The sequence below is a fragment of the Nothobranchius furzeri genome, chromosome 3 (genome assembly GCF_043380555.1).
Source record: "Nothobranchius furzeri strain GRZ-AD chromosome 3, NfurGRZ-RIMD1, whole genome shotgun sequence".
NCBI lineage: Eukaryota > Metazoa > Chordata > Actinopteri > Cyprinodontiformes > Nothobranchiidae > Nothobranchius > Nothobranchius furzeri.
Window position 1 is genome coordinate 86,663,958 of NC_091743.1, and position 21,469 is coordinate 86,685,426.

A 21,469-nucleotide genomic window follows, 5' to 3' on the forward strand; every position below is an offset into this window, starting at 1 on the left:
TGTAATGTTCCTATTAGTAGTTCCTCCTGTTAAGTACTTATTTATTTAAATTATTCAGGTTTATATAAAACATTTGGACATACATTTTATTATGTTCCAGTCATTAGTCATTTATATTTCACTATTGTAGTAATTCTTGCATGCTTTAATGAAAAAAGTAACTAAGTAGTTATTTTTGTTGGTAATTAGTTACTTTTATGATCTTGTAACTCAGTTAGTAACTGAGTTACTTTTTTGACAAAGTAATCAGTAACTGTAACTAATTACTTTTTTAAAGTAACGTTCCCAACACTGGTTCTGGGGGCGATGCAACAGCAGAGTGCTGGACCACCACTAGGAGAGATTCTATTTCTTAATAAAATAAACGTCTTTATTTGGGTTAATCTGTAATTATTTCAACAGGCGAACTAGTAGTAGCACATTATCAGGAGAGGGAGAATGTTTAGGTGGTAAGCAGCAGTGTGCTAGGCGACGGCCCCCTCCATGAGGCCACCACAGCTCAGCAGAACATCGTTGTAGCTTCTTCTGGGGAGAAAAACACGCGTAAACTGCCGAAAAAATACAACTGGAGAGCAATGGTAGAAGAAAGTAGCAGAGTGGAAAGTGGTTAGCACCGGCACTTGCGCACTAGCACCAGCTCCACTCTGCCTGGACCTGCTTGGGAGTTTTCTCGTTTAGGTAGCCTTGGATTTTCCCGCGCGCAACCAAAAGTCTTTTCAGCCCCTTCCCGAGGCGGTCCGCCTGGACTCGACCTGGTCCAACACGCCCACTGCTGCCTCCCATTAGCAGATAGAGTCAGCCCGCGGCGCGGTTCATTAACATTCTGGATGCTGTGGCATTAACGGGCCTCTGACTGAAGCCACACACACACACACACACACACACACACGCACGCACGCACGCACGCACACAGCAAAGCAGGTTGCAATGCAGAGTCTAAAAGCAAGACTGCTCAGGCTGCTTTTGTTTAATAATGGAGACACGGCGGACTTCTCTGCACTCTTTAGCCCCGCCCACGTGCTCAGAGATGCACTCATGACATCACAGACCACCCACGTGCTCATTCATGTCCACATTTCTAAGATGGCGTGGAATGAATGCAGCCAGGCTGGGCGGGCGGAGCGGAGCTGGTGCTAGTGTGTCAGTGGCATATGTCCTCCCGCAGTCTAAGCCTATAGCGACGTAAACTTAGATGGAGGCGTGTGGGAGGCGGGGCCAGGGAGAACCGTCTTTACCGACTTGTCAGGGAGGGAGATGTGAGAGGACGAGACCTTTAGGTGGGATAGACAGACAGGTTGTGGAGGACACCCAGACCTGATGGCGTGGGCAGAAGGAGGAGCAGTTGGGTTTGAAACCAGTGAGAAGATTGCTTAATTGTCCTTGTTCACTTTTTAAGAAACTAGAACAATAATTTTATTTCATGTTGACAATCAGGGGCAGTAGTGATGAGGAAGAAGTGGGTTTGGTACAGCTGGGTGTCATCTGCACAGTGGTGAAAACTGTTATTACTCAACTTTGACCAAAAGGGAGATGAATGCTAAATGGAGCAAATCCCAGGACAGAGCCCTGAGGAACGCCAGAAGCTGACTTTAACTTGCAGGATTTCAGTGGATGGAGCCTGAGATATGTGAGATAAAACTAAGTAGGAGGTGTTGGTGATTTCTGCAGCTCTATGCCTTGGGAGGATGTTGTGTGAGAAGATGTCAAAGGTCACACTCTGGACTCTGCATCCATTAGCAGATCGGTGGTAATTACCAGAGCGTCTGAGTGGAATGGAGATGGTGGACTTGACAAAGAGATGGACGTGAACGCTATTGAAGTTGCCGGCGTCTGCACCAGCTTAATGTAGACGTAGGCCGTCTGTGTCACGGTCTCAGGCTGCTCCGCACGGTAACGTGCGATAGAGTCACGAGGGCTCGCTCATACTGGGGCTTTACTGACGAACCCTAACCCCGATCTGCAGAGGAGATGCTTCAGCAGCAGCAGCAGGAGCCTGTCTGGATGTTCTGATCTCTGTGAACCCTTTGTTGCAGAGACTCCATGAAGTGGTGCTGCCCCTGTGTGTGCGTCTGCAGCAGCAGCAGTCCAGCAGCATCTCCGCATGGGAGCCTGCAGGGGGCGTCAGCGGGCAGTACAGCAGTGCCCTGACTCGGAGAGAGCTATACAGGTACTAGATCCCTCGTCTCACCAGCCCTTTACGGTGGGATTTATTCAGCGATTATCTCGTTTGCAACGTTTCTTCTGCTGTTTTAAACGAGACGAGTGTGTGTGGAGCTGTTGGTGCTCACGAAGCAGATTAGAAGCAATCTTTAGGAGCTTCATGAACATATATGTTTACATCTCCAGGGTGTTGCTGGCTCTGGTCCTGGTCCCGTCGCCGTCTTGGCCACCACCTCTGACCTGTGCTGTGTCCATCCTCAGCAACGGACGCATAGACCGACACCTGAAGGTAACTCTCAGGAGAACTCGGGGCATCTGCTCTCAGTTCAACCTCTTGCGACTCTTCAGTTCTTCTTCGTGAAACAACATGAGATTTATCATAGTTTCATCAGCGTTTCACCACTAAAGGTAGTTGGATCAGAGGAACGCGGGGAGATGACAGAAACACGGAAAACACACATTTACTGAAATGAAGTTATTAAAGCTGCCAGATCAGCGAGGAGAGATAAGTCCACTCTTAGAGCAGGTCCGTGCTCTGGAAGGGACCAGTATCTCCTGCTGCTGGTTCTACTCCCGTCACCTGCTAGGCGTGAGGGTGATGGAGCGTGTGATCAGAACCTCGGTTCTGTGGAGACCCTGGATAACTGATGAGCTCTGCCCTCTCTCTCCTCAGGTGTCTTCGTTCTGCGCTGAAGCTCTGACCATCTGTAACTCAATCCTCCACCCCCGCAGGCCCTCCCTCGCCCTGCCCTTACCTCCACTCACCCTGAAGCCCACCGCCACCCCCTCTGTCCTCTCCTGCCAGGGTCCTGGTCCTAGACTCACCCTACCAACACTACTGGGGGGCCCTTCGTCTGCCCCTCCTTTCCCCGCCCGTCACACTCTCAACCTGGGCCCCTCCTCTCTGTTGGGCTCCTTGGATAACCACTTCTCCTTGGTCCCGGGCCTGCCAGGACAGGCCCCAGGCCCAGGAGACCTGATGGCGTCCTCACAGACGCACCACCAGCCAGACCCCTCGGGGCTGGGTCCACCGGAGGGGCAGAGGCCGGTGTTTGTCCGTTACGACAAAGAGGAAACGGAAGATGTAGAAATATCTCTAGCGAGCGACTCTGATGACAGCGTGGTGATCGTCCCTCCTGGGCTGCTCAACGTGGAGAAACAACAGAACGACGTGGCCGCAAACTCCCAGAGCCTGCTGTCCTCGGCGCCAGGCGGAGCGGAGTTGGTCACCATGGTTCCCACCTCATCAACGCCCACCACTCTAGATGTGACCTCTCTGCCAAACGACCTGGCCACCTCCTCCGCCCTCCTCACCTCTTCTGTCACACCCATAAACTCCTTCCCTCCCTCCAGCACCTCAGTGGTCTCCCTGGTCCCATCTGTGAACTCTAGCTCCGCCTCAGCCCCCCCTGGTGGTCTGGGGGACCCCCTTGCTGGGAAACCTCAGCTGCAGCAGATGCTGATGCAGCCTTCGACCACGGGCCAGCCCAGCTCCATGGCTCTGCCCCTGCAGATGCACCAGCTGACCCAACAGGGACGACACCTCCACCCGCATCCGCCCACACCGGCTGCCAACGAGGAGTCGGCTGTCATCAATATCAACAGCACGGATGACGAAGAGGACGATGAGGAGGACATGGAGGACGACGAAGAGCTGGAGGACGAGGAGGACGGGATCGACGAGGAGGATGACGAGGAAGAGGGGAGTGATGAGTTTTACGAGGGGGAAGATTACGACGACTTTGATGAAGAAGAGGGTGAAGAGCTTGGGGAGGAGGAGGAAGAGGAGGAGGATGGAGACATGCCGCCACTGGAGGGATCGGAGGACAGGTCGGAGGAGGTCGGGATGGAGGATGACAAAGTTCTCCTACCCATGGAGGAGGGAGAGGTGGGCGAGTTTTGTGTGGAGGGCGACGGAGAAGGAGGGATAGAAGAGCTGCAGACAGGCAGAGCGCTGTTTGGGGAGGACAGGATGAAGGTGCAGGAGGTGGAGAGCATCGGCGTTTTAGAAGAATCCAGGGAGGAGGGGGAAGGAGAGGAAGATGAGAGCGAACAGATGGACGATCCCACCATGCCACAGATCTTATGTGTGACGGGCGGAGCTCTGGAGGAGAGGCTGGAGAGCGGTGAGGAGGGCGTCGTTGCTGGAGATGGCCTTCAGGAGGAGATGGGTCTGTGGGACCAAGGAGCCAAGGAGACGGAGCTGATCATCGCTGCAGAGGAGCAGGAAGCCAGTCAGAGTCAGCTGGTAGGTCCTGTGTGTGTGTGTGTGTTAAAATAACGTTCTCCGTGTAACTTTTTGTTTGTGACAAAAGGACATGGTGGCTGAAAATGAGCTACAAGCAGCCGAGGGAGAAAAACCACCGAGTCAGGAGGAGGAGGAGGCAGCAGCAGGTGGAGGAGAGCCAGCAGGAGCAGACGAGCAGCCCTTCGTTGCTGAGGACATCAAGGAGCAGCAGCAGACCGACTTGGACCAAGGAGACTTGAAGGAACCAGAAACGTCACAGACAGAAGGAGAATTGGGAGGAGATGGATGTGGAGGGGAGAGAGGTAGAGAGGAGGAGAAGGGGATGAAGAGGAAGAGAGAGAACGAGAACACGGAAGAAGAAGAATCCACGCAGAGCCCTGAGAAGAAAAAGGTAAAAGTATAGGACAACATGAGTGGGGCGACTGTGCCACAGGAGTTGCGTGCTCGCCCCGTCATCAGAAGGTTGCGGGTTTGAGTCCAGCTCAGTCTGTCGCTGTGTCCTTGGGCAAGACACTTAACCTCCTTACCTGCTGGAGGCGGTCGGAGGGACCGGTGGCGCCTGTGTTCGGTAGGCCTCGCCTCTGTCAGTGCGCCCTAGGGCAGCTGAGGCTACATCGTAGCTCATCCCCACCAGTGTGTGAATGGGTGAATGACTGATTGTGTTGTAAAGCGCCTTGGGGGGTTCCAGGACTCTAGAAGGCGCTTTAGCCAATACCGTACATGCTGTGATGAACTCATGTCATTATTTCAGATTGTTTAATCCAAAGTAAAGCATGGAGTTCAGCAGCTGACCTGCCAAACCCTCGCATGTCCCATCGATCTCCCCATGAACACATGAGGAGGCTGCTGCTGGGTCCATCTGAGCTTCGGCATCAACAGAACGTCTTTGGTCTAGTTTGATACCGACACCCTTAAAGCCAACTGTTTATTAGTAATAATAATCATAATAATGCTGGTTTACATACATTTCCCAAAGCGCTCTGCTAACGATGCTAAATGACATCCTAGCCACAGCTGACCTGGGGTGGGCTCACAGAGGGCCAGGCTGCTGTTAATCACCTCTGACCACCACCTACAGACAAATCAGGCTGTGTCTTGCCCAAGGACACTACAGCAGAATGCCCAAGAATGAGCTGAGATCGAACTGGACACCCTAAGATTTCTGGACAGCCCACTCTTCCTCCTGAGCTACTGCTGCCCCTCTGTGCAGAAGTTATAAGTAGTCCCTGTGTCAGCTGTTCATGGCTGCCCGAAAGGCCTCCGTTCAGAGAAATAGCTTGTGTCCTTCAGGAAGGAAAGCTGTAGCAGCTAGTCTGAGCTAACGGCTAATTGGGGTGCAGCTATGGCCAAATATATTCCCGCAATTAGCTCCAGTCTCTGAGTCGCATGCTGCTGGATTTGGTGACGCTGCTGCCTCACGGCAAGATGGTTGCTAGTTCAAATCCCAGTTAAAATGTTCTTCCCCACGTGTATGCACGTCTCTTTGGGGCCGAAAGCGCTTTGGAGTCCTCTGACTGTACAAGTGCGGGCCGTTTAGCATTCATTTGGGTAGAAGCTACATAAAAATGAACGAACAAACAACAACAAGCATATTTATCACAGAGGATCATGGGACATCAGTTTAGAAGCGGCCACGCTGCGGTCAGTCCCTCTAGACTGGGTTATTTTCATGGATCTCTGTGATTTCTTGCATGGAATTGAGTTGTTTGTGTGGATTTCTGTGCTTCTGTCTCCAAGCGCCTAACGAGCCGTGTGTCTCTGTTCCTCAGCTGGACGAGGAAGCCGTGGCCTCCATGTTGGCAGATTTTGTTGCGTGTCCTCCTGATGATGAAGATGTCGCCACGGGATCTAATGGCTGAAGAAACCCTCTCCTCCCCAGGAGGCAGTTCTTCTAGAAAACCAACTCTGGTCTCATTTCCAGTTTTACTTTATTAAAAGACTTTTGTCGTGCTGAACGTTGTTCTGGATGTTTTTTGAGCCGGTGGTCCACCTGTTACACGATAAACACGTGGAGCTTGGAAGCCAGTAAAAGTCAGACCTGCAGCATCTCGCAGTAACCCGAAGCTCTGACCGGAGCACGTGGCTTCCTGTTTACGGCGTGTCTCTGCGGTAAATGTGTTTGTTGGGATCTGAATGTATCCATGATGGGTTTTTTTTCCCATGTTTTGTGCTTTAGTATAAAAATTGAATAATGACTGAGTGGATGGTTTTTAGATGCATCTGGTTCTGAGTGCTGCAGGTAAGTGTGGCTCTTACACACACACACACACACAAGCTGAATCCATAAACGGGCCTGGTCAGCTGCTCTGAAGCTCAGATGTTGTAATGAAGCCATGTTTTCTATTCCGTGAACTCACCATCGCTGATTCACACCGTCATCAACTTCAACCCTAACCAGGTGAAGCAGAACATAGAAACCGATCTGGTACCAGTTGGTGGTGCTGGTTCGGGTGTGATGGATGGTTTATAATTCGAAACTGATGATGATGATGATGCTGTCACGATCCGGTACCGGGGCTGAAAGCTGCCTTTGGACCCCCTGATCGTGTAGGGGACCAGAAGGTGGGAGGAGATGTGGCCGCGTCACCGGGCTGTCTGCTGACATCAGGACGTGTCTCAGGGAGGGAGGGGTGGGACGTGGCCACGCTCTTCTCCGCCTCTCGTTCCTCTTGCTGGTACCCTTAATGGATCCCGAACCGTGCGGGAACTGACGGAGCCCACAGCGGGAACCTGGGAGAACCAAGCCGTTGCTGGACCTCTCCTGGCAGACATCAGCAGGTAAAGCTGCTCCTCCATCAGCATCCGGGGAGGAGGAGGTGGGTGGAGGCTCTAATGGTGCTTATACCAGCCGCTGTAAGGCTTCTAGACGGGAGGATGCTCTGTGTGTGTGTGTGTGTGTGTGTGTGTGTGTGTGTGTGTGTGTGTGTGTGCACCGAGCCCGTGCGCACGTCACTAACAGCCATGTTTTCTGATGAAGAGGGACCGAGGCGCGTCTCCGGTCAGACCCGTTAGGGGTAAAGCTCGGGAACCGCAACAACCGGGCTGACGAGCGATGGCTGATCTGGAACCAGTCCAGCCTCCGTAGCGCATTACCGGACCGGTGTGAGGCTTCTAGACGGTTCCAGGCTGGTCTGCACTGTCTGATTAAAGGTGGGTCCGTGTTCCGATCCAACACTGATGAGCGTGCCGTCTGGGCTCAGGCTCGGTTCGGTCTCGTGGTTTGGCTGGGTGGATGTGGATCGCAGGACGCGTGATGAACCTGAACTCACCCTGATCATAAACCATCTAGTGCTGCAGAGACGACACCACGTGGTGCGTTCAGTGTCCTCCAGCATCAGTCGGTAAATGGGGATTTTCCTGCGCGTAGAGGTCGTGAAGACATTGCCTGGGGGTCACGTGGTTACTAATGTCCATTCCCCTTAAACTCAGCAGATGTTTCAGGGTTAGTGCTGAAATCCAAACTGATGCCTCTATCGGTCAGTAGTCCGCCCGGGGTGGCGGAGGTCCCTTGGTCCATAGGCTCTGGCTGAGTTGGTTGCTCTGCAATGGACATCAGGGGGGATCCATCAGGTCTGCTGTTTCCAGATGATGTGGTCCTGGTGGCTTCATCACATTGTGATCTCCAACTTTGCTGGAGCGGTAAACTAGTACACCTTTTAGTACACTACAAGCACTAAGTACTTAGCATACTTGTTATCCTTAATGAAATGAACCTCAACATTTAGCTCAGGATGTTAACCAGGGATTGTGCCAGGCATGTGGAAGACGGGTGGGCACTCCACTCCTTTGAGTCACTTTGAACTGAACAAACGCCTGGCTCAGCAGGTAACACCAGGTGTATCAGGCAGATGTTAGGGCAGAGGTAGTAAGGGAGGCAGGAAGACCCAGACTGTTGGTTTCCCTCTGAACGGAGACGTTACAGCAGCAGAAGTGTCGGACCTCACCGAGTTTTCATGCAGAGTTTACACTAAGACGCGACGCTGTCGGGGGAAGCTCACTCTCTCCGTGTCAGAAATACGAGTCGTTTAAAACCAGTTTGCATTATTCAGTGTACTGAAACCGTCGCCTGCATCCATCTGGGACAGCGCGCGGTTCAGCTTCCACCAGTCCTCTCGTTTGGTGTCACGCTACAACAAACCATTCTTCCAGACTTTACGGAGCGGATGTTGCCACACGGATCTTTGGATTTGGTGTTTCTGATGAAGCAAAACACGTAAAAACACACTTTTGTTATCATGGCCTTTGTGCTTATCAGCAGCCCTGATTATTAGCATCACATGCTAACTCTGGTCTGTGAGGAACCACAGAGCCGGACTAGTGATGTGTTTGTGCTGATGTGCTCTGTTTTCTGTACAACACACCAGATCCTGCACAGTTTCATCTTTTTGTATTTGGTCTCCTTTAACCTGAGTTCTTGGCCTGTTGTCTGGTGGTGCGCTCACCCCCACAGTGGCTCTGGAACCCGTCCTCTCTGCAGGAGGTCAGGAGACAAATGGGCTTCTTGCTCGTCTTAGAGACTCTTTTCCTGTAGAGTGCGGGTTAGCTCTCCTGTATCTTCAGTATCTGACTGTTATTTGCCCCTATGTGTCAAACTGCAGCTATTTTTGGAAAACCCGCGCCAAGTGATGGACAATCCGAGGACTCTAGTCTCCATAGTCCAGCTGGGGGGATTCTGAAGTGGGCAATGACAGTGAGACCTGGATTACTATGGCGCGGTATGGGGGCCAAAATTAAGACTACTGCCCAGCAGCAGGAGGCTATATAAATTCTGAAGCAAACTACTGATCTGATTGATGATAAGCTGGCACCGGTAACTGAGAGGCGCTGCTTGCTGAGGAATAGCACCTTTACCGGCGTTATTACTAGATATGCTAGGGACTAGCAGCACTCGGCTGGTCACTGACTGGTTCAAACACTCCCTCTGCTGTCTATTAGCATGGATAGGCTAGCGTTAGCCTGGACGGGCTGGTGTTAGCATTGGAGAGGCTAGCCATTAGCATGCCTAGGCTGGCCACTAGCTGGATTTCCTACCTCCTTGACAGACCATTAGCATGGATAGGCTGGCGTTAGCATTGGAGAGGCTAGCCATTAGCGTGCCTAGGCTGGCCACTAGCTGGATTTCCTACCTCCTTGACAGACCATTAGCATGGATAGGCTGGCGTTAGCATTGGAGAGGCTAGCCATTAGCGTGCCTAGGCTGGCCACTAGCTGTCAAGTACTCTCCAAGACATGCTAATGACTAGCCTCTCCAATGCTAACACCAGCCCGTCCAGGCTAACGCTAGACTATTCATGCTAATAGACAGCAGAGGGAGTGTTTGAACCAGTCAATGACCAGCCGAGTGCTGCTAGTCCCTAGCGTATCTAGTAATAACGCCGGTAAAGGTGCTATTTCTCAGTAAGCAGCGCCAGCCTCTCAGTTACCGGCGCCAGCTTATCATTAATCAGATCGGTAGTTTGCTTCAGAATTTATATAGCCTCCTGCTGCTGGGCAGTAGTCTTAATTTTGCCCCCCATACTGTGCCATAGCTTAGGAGCTGCCTACGTGATCATCATCTCAACGTGATCAAACACAAAAGGTGTCTCTGAATGAGCTCAACTTTAAACGAGTAGAGCGAACAAAGAGAAGGCCGTCATAACAGATCTTCACAGCAGGGTGGAGATCAGCACCAGGTACACAGAACCCTGGCTGCGTGGCACCGGTGGCACCGCATCCTGTTGTTGAAAAGGGAAACAGTCAGATCTTGTTAACAGGGGCCATTTTGAGTTTGTAGCACACCTGGACATCAGGTGTTTTAATCACGGAATAGGTGATTCCAGAAAACATCTTCAGCTGACTTTCTGTTTATTTTCTTTATTCTCTTCATCTACGTATCGGGAAGGGGGGGGAGGGGGGTCCAACACACACACACACACACACACACACACACAAACCCTGTTCATGTAAATGAAGGATGCGTATGTGAGTGGTGACAGCTAGACAGGAAGAGGCCAAACGTTTACTTCCTGGATTATCTGAGCTGATCTGAGGAGGATAGTTTCAGGATTTCTTTGTTTCTTCAGCAGCTCTCTGTTCCTGATGTGGAGGAGGTCTGGACTGCATTTGACCTACAGGGTTTATTTTTGTCCTGAGCAGTCGGAGCTCCAGGGCTCAGCTTTGACTGGTTCTGTGTGGGAGAACCAGCACACTAGAAACCAGATAAGTTTTAGACACCTGAAAGATTGACGAGGGTTAGGGTTATCTCTCAGAGATCACGTTTGGAATTTCGGTTTCCTGAAATCTTTTATTGAGGCGACAGGGTCAGGGTTAGATTTAGGCACCAAGCACTCGTGTCAGGAATGCTATAGGATGCAAAGGGAAGGAGAAGTAGCTCCTGGTTGTGTCTCTGCTCCCTAACTGGAGTGTGAAGCCTCCAAATTCATATCACTCACTGCTTTTCATGTTGATGGGGTTCGTCCTGGGTACCTCCTTGTTTGGAGGAGAAATATCCGTGTTTACTTCATACTGGAGCATGGACAGCGGAGGTGGAGTTCAGAAACGGGAACCAGATGATGTGTTCCACCAACACTTGGAGGGTTAGGGTTTAGCAGCTGCAGAAGAATCATGACCGTGTCCTTAGCAGGGCTTCCTTGTGGGGTGGGGGTGGGGTGCCCGACTCGCCAACACACAGGTTAACATACAACCTCACTCCAAAGCAAGATGTTTGGAAGAGCCGTTGGTTTTAATTTTGTTGGAGTTTCAAGATCTTTTGTTTGCCATTGAAATGAGTTAATTTATATGTTATTTAATGAGCCATAAGACATAAGATTCCATAGGAAATATGTAATCAACCTTATGGATCTGTGGGTACTGTTTAACCAGAAGATTGGAACTTTTTATTGCAGGGATTAGATAACAGCTTCATATTCACTCAGAGACAACAGAAGAGAGAGTCGAGTTTAAAAGTTTAAAGATTTATTACTAAACAAATTAAACTAGACTAACTTTAACACTAAATGTATGGTGTAACTAAGGTGGATGAGACGGAGAATGGTGTGATGTGGAATGTTGTTCAGAACCAGCAAATCCGAAGAAACGATTAGTTCTGGTGGGAAATGAAGGTGATGTCTTCGCGTTAAGCTTTGGTTAGAAGATTCATAAACACATTTGACGCCATTCTGTCGGCCTACATACCCTTAGCGGAAGTCCCCGTTAGATCAGGAATGTCGAGGTCCAGCTGGACCCTCTCTGGAACCGAAGCCGGTAGAAGCAGCCGACCAGACCAGTCTTGAGATACTTCTGGGTCACGACAGTTTCGTTGGCATCTAACAAGACCCAAACCTGGGTCATGATGGTTCAGCTTTTATTCTGAAAGGAACCGTTGCAGCAGTTGGAACAGCAACAGATTTTATCCAGCTTGTCGTTGGTTCTTTCGGCTGAAGAGGAAAGTTACGGATTGGCCACTCCGACAACCTCTCTAGAACGCTTTGAACTGGCGTTAAAGATGACGTGGGTATAGTTTTATACTTCGGACGTTTTGGTTTATGGTCGAATGAAAAGATGACAGATTTACCAAACACCACCAAAACCACGCCTCCATAAGATCTGTCAAATTCTGATTAGATCAGTGAAAGCCATGTGTCATCTTTTAACGCTACGTGAGATCAGTCCTAGTGGAAACATTTAAAGTCATATTACTTATTATGTTCTATAGGATTATAATAAAGTAATTAATATTTTGATTTCACAGATTGGTCACATCTTATTATTGACTAACACCTTGTTTGATTCGCTTTATTAAAATAGAGTTCTTTGATTTATTAAAAGGAGAAAGTCCATTCTTCATTCTTCTCTTTGAGCTGGAAAGAAGCAGTTTATAACAAATGCATGAGACCTTGAGGCCATATCTCATGCAGACTAGTTCTGTGTCAGAGGAGAGGGGGAAAATGACTTTTGGTGGAAAACAGTCATTTCATACCGTTACACCATAAATACGAGGCACTGCAGCAATGTGGCCAGACGCTGAAGCTCCAAGCTGCTCTGGAGCTTCAGCGTCTGGAGCGGTGCTGGCTGAGCTCCTGGTGCTGGTGGTCTCAGAAACAGGGTTCTCACCGTTCTTTTCTTTACTCTCACAGCACCGCGCGCCGATTGTGGCTGGTTGGCATGGTTTTGAAGGGTAGCTCAGAGGCGCTGTGTCCCCCCCCATCTCTGGAGCTGCGCCCATCCTGCAACAAGAGCCAGTCCTCGCCTCCTCTGGACTCCAGCTCCCAGCCACACGACGGAGTGTTTCCTGAGGAAAGGGAGCCTGTCAAGTACGGCGAGCTCATCATCCTGGGGTGAGAACTGCTAAGATCTGTGTCCTGTTGTCTCTGCGGCCTGTGGTCCAGCCTGTTACACGGTGAGAATCCGTTAAACACACAGGCCAGCACGACCGGCCTCTTAAACGAGAGGCATTCATAACCCCGTTGGAAAATGTGTCATAAGACATGAGAAAAGTTTCATCAAAAGGTTTGATCAAATCATTTCCTAATCCATAACATTTATGGGTTGAAATCAAAATACATGAAAACGGAGCAAAAACGTTCAACCGTGTTCTCAAGAGTTTAACGGCCAATTGTCACGTTGCGAGTCAGGAGGATGTTTGGACCCAAAATGCAGACACCCAGAACGACATGAGGCAAGAGTGGATGTAAATGAAAACATTCCTTTATTAGGAAGTAGAACAAAAAAATTCCAAAGGGCAGGAAGCCAAAAAAACCAAAGTCCTGAAACCCAGGAGAACGAAAGCTCACATAGAGCACAAAACCTAGAGATGAGGAACAAAACAACGCTGACACCAAACAATGGACCGACAAGACACTGAGACACAGACAGGGTTTTATACACTGGGGAGGATGAGAGGGAGATGACCTGCAGGCGTGTGGGGAGAGAGAGACCAGGTGAACTGAGTTACTAATCAGGGAGGAAAACTAACATGACCTAAGAATAAAACCCAAAGACAAGAAGAGCAGGAAACATAACTTAATAATCTAAGGGGGGAGAAAAACCTCAAACACCGATGGGAAACACACACGAGAGAGACTAATAACATGGGCAGCTGTAGCTAAAGGAAAATGACCTAAGAGAAAAACCTAAAGACCAGAAGGGCAGAAAACATAATATTCTAAGGGGGGAGCTGAAGCTAAAGGAAAAACACTACAGAAAGAAAAGCTACAGGGGCGTGACTAAAGGGGGCCACAGGAGCACAGGAACTGGGAGGGGGATATCTGAGGAGGGAAACCTAGAGGGCTGAAGATCTGGGGAAAAATGGAGAACACCAGGAGACACATGAGGGGAGACACAGAACAAGGACACATGAGGGCGCTAGGAGACACAAAAGGAGCACCTGGAGAGGGATGTAGAACACAAGGAGACACATGAGGGGAGACGCAGACGCAGACCATGACACCAATAGAAACACTTGTATGGATTTGGGTCCCAGAAAATGTTTGTCTAACTCTAAAACTATTCTGAGTGTGGTTGCTATGGTTACTCATTTTACACAAGTTCTTCTGCATCATACATCACATTTTCCGTATTTGATCAATCGTGAAATAACAATTTTATGTTTAATCTTCTGGTCAAGGTTGTCCTGCATTACATCTACCAAAGGGACACATTTATGAGAAGGTCACAACCTGGTGGGTCTGCACTGTTCTTGTGTAAAGAGCCTGGTGGGAAAGGGTTCTGTTTGGTGACTTTAACTGAAGACCAAGTTCACTCATTTTGTCAGCACATTTGCAGTGGTCTCTAATATAAGGGAATGCCTTGTGAGTTGATCTCTGAGGGGAAAAGCTCTGGCGCTCCTGTTTCAGGAGCTAGACGTGAGTCGGAACTCAGGTGAGCTGAAGACGGCAGGATTTGGAGTCTTAATTCATGATTTTGGACATCTCGCCTCTGATTGGCCAACAGCAACAGGACTCTACCACTCACTCTGTTTGCTTTGCAACGCTGATGTTTTATCTCCACAAATAACACGAGTCCAAAGGAGTTCTGCTGTGTGGTGGTGTTGCTAATGCTAATGTTAACGGTCTGACCTTGTGACTCATTGTGTGCCGATCCGGGCTTCACGTTCCCACAATGAAACCTAAAACCTGTGCTCTAGTCTGTCTGCTCCGTCCCGCTGGAGCGTTCTGTAGCGTTATGGATTTATGCTCTTATATGAAAGAGAAACCATGCTACGTATTAATTCAGAATATTAATTTTAATAAATCAATAACCAAATTTTATATTGTTCAGAAGACTCAAAGGTTGTTTTCATCCATAAACTGCCGATAATATCTGAGTGTCTGTGTTTCAGTTCAATGAGGAAACAAGTTTGAAGGATTAAAAGTTTTAATTCTTCAAATTAAACTAATGATTTTGAAAATTGACAAACAGGAAATAACAATCACATTGGCAACTTTGTGGGACAATCTTTTAACAGTTTATATGCTGTTCTTGCTCAAATAGACCTTCTGGTAAATTTATGAAGATTGAGAATGTTGTGACATGAATGCGTGTGTGAGTCTGATTTTGCTTCAAGAAGAAACAGGTGTCTGAGTGAAGTGATGGTTTGGATAAACTTAGGTCTTATCAGAGAACTGCATCAAACGCTAAAACCGTGCTCTGTCTCACCGAACTCTTGTGGACCCTCTTTCGGATCCGGGCCGTGGAGGATGTTGTGGTTCATCCGGATGACACCGACGCTGACAGGAGACGTAGGTGTCGAGCGGACCGGTCCAGAGTTGCCCCTCGGTACACGTTGATGGTAAAGCGTTTTATCGATGCGCTTTCTTAAGTTAATTCACTCAGAAATCAAAAGACTCGGTAATGAGTCTTCGTTAGAAGTCGCGATTCAGCTATTCTGCCTGGCTTGGCAGAAACAGCGTGAAAGGGGGGAAGAACGAGCCAACAGGCTCTGCCCCCCCTTTGGTTTTCAGGTCTGTTCTCTCTCGTTGTCCAACACGAACTGAATCATAAGACTGAAAACTTACCAAAAACCTTTCTCTTCTCAAAGCAAACGTGCGTCATCAAATGTGTCTGGAGTTTACTGTGAGCAGGTGTGTGTGGATGTGTGTGAATGTTTGTGCTTGAGTGTGTGTGAAGGTCAGTAACAAACATTCTCAACATTATTTAAGAATGGATTCATTAAACCATTATAATTACCCCAAAGCTAAATAGTCATTCATTTGATTAATCACATTTATAATGAGCAAAATGATAATGGTTACTTTAACATTAAAATCAAGAAAAAGAAGTTTAAACTTTATGTTTTGACTTGGTCTGGGTACAACTCATGTAAACACATCTTCTGGTAGACTGCAGGTGGCAGATGTTATGGTTTCCTCCCAGACTCGCTGGCGTTCAGGTCTTAATCTGTGGGTGAAAGTTCTCAGCGACCCAGCTTTGACACAGCTGCGTCCAACACCACCATTGTGACAGAAAACCCATATTTCCTCACGTTACATTCCCCCCTTTTGTGACGACATGGAGGTCAAGCAGAGGCCACCTGACGTCACAACCACAATAACGTGATGTACTCGTAAAGGTAGACATCCCAGATGAAGGCAGGAACGATGAAGCGTCACCACAGGTCTCGTGTAGAAGGGAGTCTATCCTGATCAGATGATTAAGGCCAAAACTGTTGCAATCATTGTAAAGTAATCCACTTAGGAATCTTGAAAGCAGAGCTATTTCAATAGCAGTTAATTTTCATCAGCAATAATGCAAAGGTATGCAAAGGATAAGCAGCTCGTGTGCCACACGGAGCTGGGCAGGTGATGTATTCCCCAGGCGTAGTCCAGGCGAAGTCCGGCGCAGACCTCGACCCATCTCGAACCACGACCGAAGCCCCATGCGACAGAAAACCAGTTGAAGGATGGTGAAGACGACCCCTCTGATGGGATGTAGTCCATACGAGCTCGGAGAAGGAGACAAAGTGAGACAGCCCACACGATAGATAGCATTTGATGCAAAACAAAGAAATCAATCAAAACCTATCTATGGGTGCCTCTGGGAAAATGTGGATGCCTTCTGTGAATTATCTAAAGAAGAAATGTACTGCACCCTGTTCTACGTGTCATGTAAAAACGTGATGCAGGGAAAACACAAATAAAAGAAAGTAAATCCTAACTGATATGTGAAACTCAGCAGGCTGCATTAATTAAAGGCATATATATAAAGGAAATAATCATGAAAATGAAGGGCAAATTGGCTTCTGGCCCTTTAAGGGAAATAGTAACAAAATAAAATTAACTTTGTAATCAAATATAATCATGCTACACAAAGCACTAATAAAAAGATAGAGATGTAAATCAGTTCTAAAAATGTAAATCAGTAGGTTAGTAATCCCTAAAGATGTGAGTTAGTAACAGGACCCTGGCTGGAGGCAGGTAACCTGAAAAAAAAACCCAAAGGATATCACATTTGTTAAAAATTCATCCCACAAACGAGAGAATTTGTAACGGTCCACCAGTCAGTGGAAAAGAATCCGGTCAGAATAGTCGGTCAGAATAGAGTTTTGAATCTGGTATTGCGGACCCACAGAGACACGAGTTTGGACGTATCTGTGGGAGCAGGCTCACAAGCGATTTGGTTATCAAACTGTTTGTATCTTGTGTTACGAACCCACAGGGAAACTTGTTTGAATTTACCTGAGGGTCCCGTTTGGAACTGGAGCGAAGCTGATGGTTTAGCTGTTAGATCAGAACCTGATTTTACCTGCTCAAAGTTGTGTTGCAGCTTAACGGAGGCGACTTTGTTGTGATCAGAAATAGTAGTGAACTGGAAATGCGAAAATGATGCTCGCAAAGCGGGAGGAGGCTCCCCACCCCCCTGTTTTTTCTCAAACTTATGCCGTGTCTGTGAGACAGGAGAAGCATAACAAAGAACAGTTCTTAAGCTCTTAAAAGCCCTATTACCAAAAAAATGCACATCGTCACCTGAATCGTGCTGAAAGAGTAGGTGTTCAGATGTCCAAAGACCTGGAGGTGTTGGACTTGGAGGTTCCGAAAAGGAGTGATCCAAGGATGGTTGTGTCACGGGTGTCAAAGCAAACCTAGCCATGTTTAGAATCAGATACAGACATGATGCTAGCTTTAGGAACATGGTCTGTCCTGAAAACTGAAGCCAAGAATACTTTATTCCCAAGAATGATGGAGGTTCCCACACAGAATCAGAAAAACCCGGTTTAACCAGAGTATTTACAGACTGACTAGAACTCCGCCCCGTAGAAGGTGCAGCACCTAACTCCGGGTCGGAGGTCAATGTTGTCAGCTGAATTGGTGGAAGGTCAGTGTCGATTTCTGCAATGACCCGCCCGCTCGGAGGAGGCGTTCCCCCGAACCGGTTGAAGTCCGCAACGGAAAACTCAGAGCCACTCAGCACCCCCCCTTTGTCAGGAGGGGCCCCGAGCATAGCATCACTGCACGCACCTACACCTCCCGGGCCGGGTGGCCTTCCCGAGCCCGTGAGAGAGGTGTGCGCAGCAACCACCGAGCCACCTTTAATATCGCCACTGACCACAGGACTGCTGGAAACCGCAGGGTTTTCTGTGTCGTCGTGGTCACCTGTAAGAGAAATCACAGGAAAGAGAGCACAGAGGCCCGAGACTAAGTCACACCCCTGTGAAAGGAGAAAAGAATTGGCCACCGTATTAGCAGAGGTCACAAACTGAAAAGTGACAAGGTCATTCACATAAAGGTCAAGATGTCCGGGCACAAACCCCTTAAATGGCATGGTAGCTCCGTCCGGAGACCACAAGTGTTTCACGGCGGCTGACGTTTCCATCACGCCCCGATAAAGAAGCTGGTTTGTGCATGAGGCGGACTGACGAGTAAAACAGACCTCTGACTGAAGCGGTGGGTCACAGCCTGAAGATTTCACACCCATGCTGGAGAGATGTTCAGCCTTTAACATGGATGACAGAGGAGAAGCATTAGGAACCAAAGGGTTAAGCACAACCTGTTTGTCAGAGAGGTTAACCATAGGCTCAAGAGATTTATTCAGCTTAAAAGCAGCAGAGAAAGTGTTGTTTATTTCAAACCTTGATGTTGATGGTGGGTTTTTGACCCCCTGGAAGAAATAAAAGTAAAGAAAAAGCGTTATGACTGTAAACAGCATGTTGCATGAATTCACGTCATGAATTGCAGACCAGAACCACCTCCGACCCAGTGCAGCTGGCACCGAACCGCAGCCACTAGTCCCCGCTGCTCCCGACCGGCGGCACCCGCCTAAAACGGGCCCGTTCGGGCGGGCGGAGGGACCAGCGATGCTCGGCCGGTGAACAGTCTCCTGCGTCTTGGCATGTTCTGGAAGCAGAACGTCAGAGAACCCCACACCAGGTGTAACAGTGCAAGAAAGATTTTGTCGTGTCTCGTCCATCTCCCATTAAGTTCAGAGCAACTCGCGTTTTTACCTTCTGAGCCGACGTAAAACTCCGGGCAGATTCCTTAATATGTCTCACACAACAAGGACTGTCCGTAGCTTAACTTAACTTTATGACACAGGGTAAAACAAGGAATTGTTGATAGAGAAATGAATACACACAACTTCACAAGATGGAAGAAAAAGGCATGGATCCGAGCGATGGAGGCTGTGAAAGCCGACCCGATCACCGGTCCAAAATAAAAATAATAAAAAAAAAATAATAAACCCTACGCTGCCGAGATGCTATCAGACGGACAAACGTAGCAAAATGTAGATTCTACACACCGTAGCGATTTACAAGAACCACCGCCAATGCGGGTTTTGTGAGGACACAGACTGACTGTGTCAGAAATGGTATGACAATCTAACGGGACGCGTTCCCTTTTTGTCTAACTGTGGCGCTAGCTTAGCTCTCCGGCCAGGTCTAGCGTTCTTTGTCTGTAGCGACCAGACTTAAATTTTCCCGATTAACAAGTAGGCATCTCGCCCCGCTTGTAATACGGACTTCAAAAAAACCGTACGCAATCTGAATGCAGTAACGCGTGACGGCCATAACCCGGCTTACGACGTTTACCGTGCAATCAAGCAACAGTAGGTGCCTACGGGCATTCCGTTCAGATTGTTTCTATAAGTCGCCCATGCAATGGAGATATTTTCCACAATAGCTCGCCCACAGTGTCAACACACTGAGACGAAAGGTGTCCGAGAATGTAGTCTCGGTTCGGAGGTTCGGAGAATTTAGTGATAATTTTAGGAACTGAGGATAAGCTGCTCACGGTAGCTCACCCAGCAATGGTCAGAGCGGAAACGTAGCTTTCCGACCTGAGGTTAGACTAGAGACGCGGCGGCGCGTCAAAATGGACAGAATTGAGTCAAAAGCACAACTCACACGTTCGCTCCGAAGGCGAAGATGGGATAAATCAAAGTTAGGTCTGTAATTTGCGGTCAATTTGAGATCGGAGATCTTCCCGGTCAAGTTTCCACCAGGACGCCTCCCGGAAGAGTGACTTCAGCGGAACAATTTCCGGTTAAGTTCAAAATAAGACATCAAAGTGAAACACAGAGAAAAGCGTTGTTTGTAGCTTTTAGATGTAAGAAATCAGACATATCGCAGATATAGAAGACTGGATACGCTCGCCATTAAATGTAGCGTTATGGATTTATGCTCTTTTATGAAAGAGAAACCATGCTACGTATTAATTCAGAATATTAATTTTAATAAATCAATAACCAAATTTTATATTGTTCAGAAGACTCAAAGGTTGTTTTCATCCATAAACTGCCGATAATATCTGAGTGTCTGTGTTTCAGTTCAATGAGGAAACAAGTTTGAAGGATTAAAAGTTTTAATTCTTCAAATTAAACTAATGATTTTGAAAATTGACAAACAGGAAATAATCACATTGGCAACTTTGTGGGACAATCTTTTAACAGTTTATATGCTGTTCTTGCTCAAATAGACCTTCTGGTGAATTTATGAAGATTGAGAATGTTGTGACATGAATGCGTGTGTGAGTCTGATTTTGCTTCAAGAAGAAACAGGTGTCTGAGTGATTGGCCAACAGCAACAGGACTCTACCACTCACTCTGTTTGCTTTGCAACGCTGATGTTTTATCTCCACAAATAACACGAGTCTAAAGGAGTTCTGCTGTGTGGTGGTGTTGCTAATGCTAATGTTAACGGTCTGACCTTGTGACTCATTGTGTGCCGATCCGGGCTTCACGTTCCCACAATGAAACCTAAAACCTGTGCTCTAGTCTGTCTGCTCCGTCCCGCTGGAGCGCTCTTCCTCTCTCAGTGAGGGTTAGCTCCCCCCACCCCCGTTTCAAGTCACTGCTTACGACCTGGCATTATGAAACCCTCGACTTTTTATTAATTAGGCCCGAGCAGCGAAGCGCTGCGAAGGCCTATTGTATCTGCTCCGTTTCTTTTTCTTTTTTTTTTTTTTCTTTTTTTTTCTTCCGCGTCTTTGGATGGCCTTTAGGGGGTCTTAGCATATCCAAAAACTCACCAAATTCTGGCCCAATATAGAAAGTGCGTGAAATTTACATATTTCACTGGCAACGTGAAAGTTGGTAAAAAAATGTTTCGACAGCGCCCCCTGGAAAATTTAAAATACCCCTCCGCTTTGACCTTTTTTCATAGTAGAGTGATGAAATTTGGTACACTTGTAGAACTCAACAATACGCACAGAAAAGCCTCTCGCACCCATGGTCAAAATCAAACAGGAAGTCAGCCATTTTGGACTAAAGTGGCCATTTTGACCCCGTTTTGGCCATTTCTAGGGTCTATATTTGGTTGAACAGTTTGGTCATTTTTCGCACGGTGGTCTCAAAAATAGTGTGCGATCGAACAGAAGCGATGGACGATTAAAATGAGACAATAAAATTGACTTTTCGTAAATACTGAAGGGGCGGGACCAGGCCTCAAAGTTCGAGCACTCGCCAAAAAAATTCAAATTGCTATAATTTCATAAATGAAAGAATTACAGTTAAAGAAATGTTCTTTGGACAATCGTCATCGCCCTACGAAGACAAATGAATGGTCGATTGATGATGTCACATAAGCCCCGCCCCCTCAGGACTTAAAAGGTCAAGTTTTACTGGGAAATTTTCCAAAATTCGCCCTTTCAA

General features: G+C 48.0%; 2 protein-coding genes across 4 annotated transcripts in view; both read left to right on the top strand.

Moving 5' to 3' along the window:
* pelp1 (proline, glutamate and leucine rich protein 1) overlaps window positions 1–6,363 on the top strand; it is a 19,907-nt gene extending 13,544 nt beyond the window's left edge. Inside the window, exons 15-19 of the mRNA XM_015958088.3 lie at window positions 2,034–2,167; window positions 2,347–2,449; window positions 2,834–4,408; window positions 4,476–4,799; window positions 6,178–6,363. Of these exons, the coding sequence (XP_015813574.3) occupies window positions 2,034–2,167; window positions 2,347–2,449; window positions 2,834–4,408; window positions 4,476–4,799; window positions 6,178–6,267 (2,226 nt within the window). The 3' untranslated portion in view covers window positions 6,268–6,363. The remainder of the gene's footprint in view (window positions 1–2,033; window positions 2,168–2,346; window positions 2,450–2,833; window positions 4,409–4,475; window positions 4,800–6,177) is intronic.
* Window positions 6,364–7,028: 665 nt separating this feature from the next.
* peli3 (pellino E3 ubiquitin protein ligase family member 3) overlaps window positions 7,029–21,469 on the top strand; it is a 29,935-nt gene continuing 15,494 nt past the window's right edge. The window contains exons 1-2 of one of the 3 annotated variants that reach the window (XM_015958089.3): window positions 7,029–7,186; window positions 12,523–12,723. In XM_015958089.3, coding sequence (XP_015813575.1) covers window positions 12,551–12,723 — 173 coding nt within the window. In that variant the 5' untranslated portion in view covers window positions 7,029–7,186; window positions 12,523–12,550. Of the gene's footprint in view, window positions 7,225–7,385; window positions 7,559–12,522; window positions 12,724–21,469 lie in introns of those variants that run through there. The other 2 variants (XM_015958091.3, XM_015958090.3) reach the window with 2 other exon arrangements.